At 37.8% G+C, this 9926-nt stretch overlaps 1 protein-coding gene across 1 annotated transcript; it reads right to left on the bottom strand.

Moving 5' to 3' along the window:
- Positions 1-7297: 7297 nt before the first annotated feature.
- On the bottom strand, positions 7298-9598 carry LOC105167395 (6,7,8-trihydroxycoumarin synthase). The gene is made up of 2 exons (XM_011087090.3): positions 8630-9598; positions 7298-8037 (listed from the first exon to the last, which is right to left on the bottom strand). Exons 1-2 carry the CDS (start codon positions 9506-9508, stop codon positions 7399-7401), a joined length of 1518 nt encoding a protein of 505 aa, XP_011085392.3. The 5' UTR covers positions 9509-9598; the 3' UTR covers positions 7298-7398.
- Between the last annotated feature and the right edge of the window lie 328 nt (positions 9599-9926).

Here is a 9926-nt window from a genome sequence, read left to right as displayed (position 1 = left end):
CACGGGAAATAGATGTGATAAAGGTAATGCATAATACTTTTGATGCGTTAACCTTCCTTGATACTGATACAGATGAAGTCACTCGGGGTCCTAATACATGCAGCCCCTCATCTAGTAATCCATGCTGAATTTAGCTATATAGAATGTACGGGGACTCAACAGGCGAGACCACCAACTTGCAGTCTCCTCCCCAGTTGAGGATTATCACTTACACTTTCTCGGCCTCTTGGAAACACGGGTCCAAGCGACAAATGCGGTACGTATCCAACTTGCTACCCTTCCTCGTTAGAAGTGGTCTACTGATTATGTGAGTTTTGAGAATCGAATATAGCTTTCATGGGATGATGAGTTACTTGAGTCACTGTCATGGATATTGGTGCCCAATATATCCACTGTCGTGCCCGTATGAGGAATGTGCATAATATCTATACTATTATGATTGTTTATGGAGCGAACGATATTAGTGCCCACCGAGAGCTTTGGCAGGCACTTATTACGCTTGCAGGACAGTGTTCTGAGGAGATGTGGCTGGTAGGAGGTGATTTTAATGTGGTGCACGATCTAACGAAGTATGTGGCCAAGCGGGTGACAACCGACTAGCTAGTGATGAGTTTAATGATTGTATCGTGCATACTGGCTTGCTTTCTTTACCTATGCAAGGGGAAGGCTTACGTGGCACAACTGTAGTACTAATTCCCATAGTTTATGGAAGCGATTGGACCGAATGCTAGTGAATGACATGTGGGTGATGAGATGGCCGAGGGCTTCCTACATAAGCCTCACACCACGTACTTTTGATCATTCCCCCTTGTTCTTAGAGGGGACATCCAACAACAGTTGGGAAGTATGTTTCATTTTGATAACTATCTTGCTTTATTCTCCCAGTTTATTCCTAGTGTACAGAATATTTGGCGGCACCATATTGTGGGAATTCTAATGTACTCGGTTATGCGTAAACTCAAAGCACTAAAGCTCGTGTTTCGACAACAGCGAAGGAATAAGGGGGATTTGTCACGTGATGTGCAGCTGGCCAAGGACTTTCTTGATATGGCTCAGCGGTTACTCAGCATGGATCGACATAATTCTCTACTGTTGTCTCTTGAGCATTATTGCAGATTGATATATGCACGAGCGGTGTAGCTTGATCACGTTATGCTTCAGCAGCGTGCCAAGATGCAATTGATGAAAGGAGGAGATCAATGCTCGCGAGTATTTTTCCGAAAAATTGCTCAGCGCCGTACAAAATGGCAAATTTTCTAAATTGATGATGAGCTTGGCCATACCCGTACAGATTACCAGGAGGTGATCCAAGAGTTTATTGGGTTCTATGGCAACTTGCTGGGAGGCGAGCGGAGCAGAAGGTTTCTAGACCTTTGGTACCTACGTCCGTGGGTACGCCACATTGTGACCAATGAAGAGGCTCGAGTGATGATGCACCCGGTGTCAGATGATGAGGTTAAATTGGCTATATTTGATATTGCAGCTGATAAAGCCCCTGGGCCGGATGGGTATACCTCGGGATTTTATCAAGCCGCATGGCCTATTGTGGGTGTTGAAGTGACGCAGGCTGTTCGGGATTTCTTCACCACTGGCCGACTCTTGAGACAGGTGAATGCTACGGTTCTGGCACTCATCCCCAAGGTACACAATCCTACACGTGTATCTGACTTAAGACCGATTACTTGTTGTAATGTTTTGTATATAGTCATTACTAAAATCATTGTGCAAAGAATGAGTTTGGTGATAGATAAACTTATTAGTCCAATGCAGACAGCCTCTGTTCCGGGTCGCTCTATTAGCGATAATATACTACTGGCGTAGGAGCTTTTTACAAGATATAATCAACAGCGCTTGCCACCTCGCTGTGCCCTTAAGGTAGATATACGTAAGGCATATGATACAGTTGAATGGGATTTTCTCATTGCTACCTTGCAGCTCTTTGGATTTCCTGACAGGCTTATTCATTGGGTGGAAGAATGTATTACTACTACCTCGTTCTCTGTTGGGATTAATGGGAAACCATATGGTTTCTTTGCTGGTGCTCGGGGTCTTCGCCAAGAAGGCCCCATGTCCCCATATTTATTTGTCTTGATTATGGAAGGTTTGAATCTTATTTTGCAGCAACTAATTGATCAAGACAGGAGGTTTGTTTTTCACTGGAGATGCGAGCCGTTGAGATTGGTTCATCTTGGATTTGCTGATGATCTATTGTTGTTCTGTCGGGTTGAGCTATAGTCCATACGAGTGCTCAAGCAGGGACTTGACTTATTTGAGGATTTGTCCGGCATTCGGGTCAGCGCCCAAAAGAGTAACTTTATTATCTCACTGTCAGCTATGGGAATTTGGGATTTGCTTATTGACCAACTCCACTTCCAAGAGGGACTTCTGTCAATAAAGTATTTGGGATTTCCTCTTATCTCATCATGGCTCACTATTTTGAATTGCCGGCCCTTACTGTTAAAACTGGATCAGCGCATTAAAGGATTGGAGGGCACAACTTTATCTTATGCAGGACGAGTACTGATTATTAATTTTGTTCTTACTGCCCTTAGTATCTATTGGGCGTCCGCTTTTATTCTACCCAAAGACATCATTCGAGAGATAGAAAAACAGTTGAGAACCTTCTTATAGAAGGGATCATCTGCTCGAGGGTATGCAAAGGTGGCATGGGGTTGTGTATGTAGTCCTATTGATGAAGGTGGTCAACAGATTCAAGATATTGCTACTCTTAACCGCGCACTTATGGGACTCAAATTATGGCAGATTATCCGCGGCAACCAAGTTTCTATTTGGGTTGATTGGATATATCATACACGTATGAGAAAGGTTACTATCTGGACGACCCCTGAGCGAGGGGGTTCTTCGGGTTGGAGGAAACTCCTTCGCTTACGGCCACTTCTCCAGCCTTTTATTCATGATTTCATAGGGGATGGAACTACTTTTTCGCTATGGCACGATCCTTGGCATGATTTTGGCCCACTCATCCAGCAGTTTCCGCAGGGCCCTCGACTTATAGACACTATGGAGACGGACAAAGTTGCGATTTTCCTTTTAGATGGGCAATGGTGTTGGCCCTCTATCACAAACACTCACTCCCTACAGCTCTTGCATTCTCTTCCACCCATCCATGGAGGGGCTGGCCGTATCCTTTGGCGGTTAAGAGACACACAACTAAGAGTTGCTATGATGATTCGTTCACTACAGGGTGAAAGGCCCAAGGTAGGCTGGTTTTCACTATTGATGGGCCGCTTCAAAACCCCTAGACATACTTTTGTGTTATGGCTGGCGATCCTTGGTAGACTCTCTACTATGGATAAGCCTTGGTTGGCTCATATTAATAGTTCCTGCGTACTTTGTTCTGATGGTGCTGATGAGACCCATGATCATCTTTTTTTTCGCTGCACTTATTCGTGTGGCTGCTTGATGGTGATTCGATGCACACTTCGATTTGATTGACCCAACCGAGCTTGGGCTACTGATGTCTTATGGGTTGCTCGCAGATGGAGAGGCAAACACTATGTTTCTACAGCCTACCGTGCTCTTTTGGCCTCGTGTGTGTACCATATCTGGCGTGAGCGCATTAGGCGATTTGATGGAGTACATAGAGATACACGCACTGTGGGAGTGCTGATGGTTCGAGATGTGCAGCAGATGATTTTTAGTGTAGAATTACCTACTACTATTAGCACTTGTGCGCTTTACCGCTTATGGCGGATTCCTTGATCTGTCGAGAAAACCGCTTAGATTAAGCAAGTTGTATTGTATTATTATACTTTTTTTACTTAATAAGAATTACATTTATCGAAAAAAAAATTATTAAAGTATTGAATAAAATAAAATTATAATTTCTTTTAAATAATAACAATAATTTTATAATAAATATGATCAAAATTGATAAGCTTTCAAATATTTAATAAAATATTTTTAAAAGTTGTTTTAGGGATCACTATCTTGTTTTTCATCTTATATTTTTATAAATGGTTGTTGGGAATTTTTTTTTTTTAAATTAGATTCCATCGCAATTCGAGCCAACTCAAATCCGAAATTTCAAAGCAACGAGAGAATTTCGGTCCTAAAATATAGAACAATTTGCAATATTAGTCTCATATTGTTTGAAATAATCAATATTAGTCCCACAATTTAAAAAAAATATTACAAAATTAGTCCAATCATTATAATATTAATCTCACACTTTATAAACATGCCGCAAAGTTAGTGCAAACGTTTCTTTAACGTTTTTGCAAAACGTGGGACTAATAGAAATTGAAGTGTTGGAGAAATGAATTAATTGTAGTTAGTGACGATTTTGACAAGATTTGGTTCCGGCAGAACAATCTCTGATGATGTATGCACTATGCAGGGATGGATATTGGCTTATTTATTATATATTTTTTATTATATATATCGACAAAATAGGTAGATTTGCAAATGTAACATGATTAGTTTTCTTAAATAACAACTCACATTTATTTATATTTAAATTTTTTCATGAGTCATTATGCCTATATATAACGTATGTCGACTTCAACGTCTCGCATGAAAATTATTGTGTATTTTGGTGGTGGAATATCACGCTATGTTTTATGATCCAATGCCTATATATTAGTCTTATGGTTAAGCAATATATTGATTTACTGCCATACAAAATAAAATATTCTAAGTCCTTCTAACCTTTAATGATGGAAGAATATTAGAATGTGTCGAAATTTGAATTAGTCCATGATACTACTTTTCATGTTATTACTCGTCCTGGTCCAATGCAACTATACGCATTCTTACTGACATGGGCTGATTACAAACACGTGGGAGACAATAAATTCATATCCAACAAGAATCCCAAGAAAGCCAAACTCTTTCACATCAACGTAACGTGCCAAAGTGGGTAGTAGACGACAAAGTAATTAATTAAGGGTTCCCATTTTTTATCTTGTAAAAATTAATTTTGTAATTTAATCTTGTAAATTTAAAATTTCAATAATTTTAATTCTTTTCAGCCATTTTAGTTGGAAAATTATATGTGACTTGCACATGACCTAATTAAAATCCAAGTTTAGTCCTAAAAATCAATTCGTATAGAATAAAAATACCAACATCTTTAGTTATAAGACAAAAATTATAATTTTACCTGGGCAAAGTATGTCTGAACTTGGTTTGATTTACTAATTGAATCGATCACAGACGAGCTTTAATAAATTCAAATACAAATCAAGTTGGGTAATTTGATATTCTCAAGCATATCTTAGTATTTTTTTACTAATTCATTTGAGCTCAAATCGAATTTGAAAACTCATGGAATGAAAATTTCTATTCAAGATCCGTTTATTAAGTTTAACAAATCAAGTGCCGATCCAACAAGGTTTTACTGATCGATATAAATCAAGTATCAAATAATCTGATTTTTTAATTTCAATTTCACCATTAATTCATACCGATGCCATTATGTGTCTCTCAATTATTTGTTGCAGACGAAGAGTTTGACCGACATATAAATTTTCAAGTCTCTTTTCCTTAGCAATGCATCCTTACAAAATAAAATCATAATATTTTATATAAATTAAAATAAATAATATTTTACGACACCAATCACGTCACATGTTGCATCACAAACATGCATGGCTTATAAATTAATTCTTAATATATATATATATATATATATATATATATATTAGAGCATGACTTACCCCAAATTGATAATATAAACTGACCACATCGATCCTAATTTATGCGCTCCCGACATAGTTCGGATTCGTGGGGTATAAAGATCATTAAGGGTGTCATGTAATTTTAATTTTTAAAAAAAATACAAGTAAAAAGAAATTTTCTGTGCATCATCCTTCAAATATTTGATTTACAATACTTTGACTAAAAGAAAAATAATTTTGATATTAATTTCACGTGTAATGGTTTGGAGATGTGACTTTCAGGCTTCATTAATTAGCATTAGCAACCATTGAATTTCTACTTCAATTTACGTCATATCTTCTATTTTATTTAATATATATATGTATATATTATATGTATAAAAGTTATATCATTCATTTTATTCAACGAAGAATTTGATATACGTGGTGTATATATATTAATTAAAATAAAAAAATACAATAAAATTTGGAATAAAAAATCCTATTTGCAGTAGTAGCTATCACGAATGAGGACTATATCATAACATCATATATATATTTTGTGCGCTGTATCATATTCTAATAATCACTTTCTGTAAATTCAACTAATGGTTCTATTTTCTTATGTGTTTTTCCAAAATATAAATTTGATTATCTAACGGTGAACCTACAATAGTTAGAATTGCACCAAAAAATTACGATTATAATCCTCTAATGCTTAAATCAATAGAATGTAGGAAAAGAATAATAAAGATCGTAAACAGATCATTACGATAGCACAGATTGTACCATGCACATTGGAGGTAACTATTTATAAGTTTTATTTAATTATACGATTACAGGTGAACCACGAAAATAATCTAATACTTATGGTGAGTCCGTATATATTAGGGTTTAGGATATATCAGGCTGGGAAGGATTGTAAAGACCTTAAATAAGATAAATGAATCCAAAACTTGTCTAAAAGTTGAAGGTATTTCACTACAAGAAAATAAGATATCAGAGACGAAAAATTCGAGACGGATATTTTTGTGTCTTTGATAGCGACGGATATAGAGACGGAAAATAATTCTTATGGTTACTAAAATACCACTTTACTTCATTAGTGCATAGTGTTACACATATATATATTTCCTTTCTTTTATCTATTTTTTTTTTTTTTGAGAACTACAAATATGTTTACTGCAATTTCCACCAATTCCTCACCAATTTTGGAGTAGATTTGATCAAACTGAAGTTAACTTTATAACGAGTGCAATGAACATTTGTTGTATAATTGATCGATGCAAAATGTGATTTTGTTTGGTGTCGTAAAATGTGATTCAGGTGATACTTCTTTTTTCTTTTTTCAACACCTTCGTCTTTCTAAACTACAAAATCGTCCCTACAAGCTCAGATTAATTCATGAACTAGATTTCAGTGTTAGAAATTTTAAGTTATTGGAAGATCTCGTTTTTCTATTTTTTTTTTAAATTTTATTTTGATGATATTATCTTTTTCTGCATCATTTCGAGATCATAGAAGTTACCGTAAATCCTTTTAGAAAAACTTCTTGTACTTCCTCTACGGTCATAAATCAAATAAAATGCAAAATTTTAATATATATAAGGTGTATATAAATATATCAAATAGTGAAAAATCACACAATTGATCCTACATGTTGCGTATCCTTACAGTAAATTAAACACACGTAATTATTAAATAGATATAACGTACATCTAATAATATATTTTTTTCGATTAAATTTGATCTAATCAAACCAATCACATGACTAATATTATGCAGGCGTGGTGGCCACAAGAAGAAGTGGGCTTTTCTTATGCGTGGTGAGTCCCGGCAATGCAACAGTGTCAATTACGTCTTGCGCGTTGCTGCCGGGCGCAACTGCCGGCAACGCCCAGTCAAAAGAGTAGAGAAGATTCGCCAACGCAAGCTCTGCTGATATCAGCCCCATTCCCATTCCAGGGCAACCCCTTCTCCCCCCTCCAAATGGGATCATCTCAAATTCCCCAGTTTTATCACTCACATCCACCACGCCACCATTGCTAGTCATGAATCTCTCAGGCTGGAACTCCTCCGGATCCTGCCAGGTTTCAGGGTCTCTCCCAATAGCCCATCCATTGATGATAACCGATGTGCCGGGCTTGATCTTGTACCCGTCCACGACGCAATCTTCGTCCAGTATTTGTGTTCGGAACAAGAGTGGGGCTGGCGGGTAGAGCCTCAGAGTTTCCAGCACCACCGCCTTGAGATACGGCAGGTTTTTTATGTCGTCTTCGTCTACTTTTCCCTTTTCGCCTATGAATTGCCTGATTTCTGTCTGTGCTTTCTTCATGACTGCAGGGTTCAGCATGAGGCCTGTCATTGCCCAAATCACTGCTGCAGCTACTGTATCAGTTCCGGCAACAAATAGATTCTGTGTAAAACATCAAAAACATTAAAATCAATAATAATTAAAAGGACTCAAAAACAACCGAAGTTTGTCTTTTAAAGTGAGTTTTGCTGATTATAAGGTTTATTTCTACTTTATTCGTTCCAAAATTTATCAATCTTATTTCTTTCGCAAGATTACTTCCTTGTCGAAATTGGAAAATTCTACCCCTAACCAGGTTTGATCAATCTTGATGAATTAATTATACCATAAATGTAATATACTTGTTATGTAATTGATTTGCCTTGTTAAAACCGATTTTGGAAAACAAAATCGACCTAAACTCTAAAATCTCCAAATTTTAGGGGAAAAGAAAAGAAAAGCTATATCTATTACTCCCAAATGGTCTATCATTGTATCGATATTATTATAATCATGGTTATAATATTTCTTTCCTAAGAAAAAACTTAATTATAAAAATGTATCTCAAATCATTTCATGTTCTTCCTAAACTTAGTACCATCTAATCACAGCCTATATATATCTACATGTTTCATGTTTATTGCGGTGCTGTACTAAGAGAAGGTCAATATATATATATATACACACACACTAAGAGAAGGTCAGTATGCTATACCATGAGCAACGCCTTAATGTGATCCCAACTCAAATCTAGTGAAGAAGTGTTTTGGTCTTTGAGTTGAATCATGAGATCAATGATGTCTTGTCTACCAGCAGGTGTTTGCCTGGCCGGGTTGAGGTGCTCGTCGATGAGTTGCTCATAGAACACATCCAACTCCTTGCAATTCTTGCGGAGTCTGCCCAACAATCCCGACACCTTATCCAGCCAACCCACTGCCGGAAAATGATCCGAGAAATAGAAGCTCACCATCAGAGCCTGAGCCTCAATCACAAGCCTGTCGAACCTCATCTTCTCAAACTCATCCTCATCGTATCTCCTCCCAAACGCAACCCTGCAGATGAGGTTGCTGGCCAATGACATGGCCACATCGCTCAAGTTCACAAGCCCCGAAATCTTGGAGATCATCCGACAGATTTCGTCCTCACGAACGGGACGAAAGTAGTGCACCTGTTTGGGAGAGAACAAATGGAGGACGCACACCTTCCTCATCGCCTTATAGTGATGGTTGTAAGGGGAAAACGCCATGTCTATGCCGTCATACGCTAGCTTCTGCTGCCCAAGAACCGGCGGCCGGCTACAGAAGGCGAGATCGTGATTTTTCAGCACGAGTTTCGCCATTCTCGGGGAGGAAACGACGAGAATCGGGGTGGACCCATGCTTCAAGAAGGCGAGGGGGCCGTATTTCTTGGCAAGGTGAAATAGGTAGATATGGGGTTTGGCTTTGTCGAATTGAAGCAAGTTGCCGATGAAGGGGAGGCCTGGAGGGCCTGGAGGGTTATTCGTCCTCGTCTTCTTGCTCATCTTAGTATGCCTAATTAACGTACAAAACGTAAGAGTAGTGATGAGGAGTAGAAATATGAATTGGAACAACATGGTGGAGATTATTACAAGTACGTAAGTGTATATGGGGTTTGCATGTACTAGAAAATCCAAATAATAGTGAGTTTATGGTGAATTTATGAAGGTGGAGATAGTGGTCTATTTATATACACAAATATGTGCAGGAAGCACGTGCTTCGGAGGATTGGCTGCTACCTAGTTGCTCCAGGAGGTGTGCTATGGATATAATCCATCCAGCCTAACATCAACGTGCCCAATGCTTTTTAATCTCATAAAATAAGGTAAAATATCATTTTTGGTCCTATTAGATATGGTCATTCTCACTTGTAGTCCCACACTTTACGTATTCAATATCTTTAGTCCCAAAATTCAATTTTTTTAACAGAAATGGTCCTATTCGGTTAACAATTAACGGAAACGGCACGTGACTGTCAACTGGGCAAAATATCAC

The sequence above is a fragment of the Sesamum indicum genome, linkage group LG8 (genome assembly GCF_026168435.1).
Source record: "Sesamum indicum cultivar Baizhima isolate 11 linkage group LG8, ASM2616843v1, whole genome shotgun sequence".
Taxonomy (NCBI): Eukaryota; Viridiplantae; Streptophyta; class Magnoliopsida; order Lamiales; family Pedaliaceae; genus Sesamum; species Sesamum indicum.
This window is presented reverse-complemented; position numbering and strand designations above follow the sequence as displayed.

Coding starts and splice junctions, on each gene's coding strand:
- LOC105167395 (XM_011087090.3), bottom strand. CDS start 9,508: ATGTTGTTCCAATTCATATTTCTACTCCTCATCACTACTCTTACGTTT. Junction 8,038..8,629: donor ACATTAAGGCGTTGCTCATG/GTATAGCATACT, acceptor TGTTTTACACAG/AATCTATTTGTTGCCGGAAC.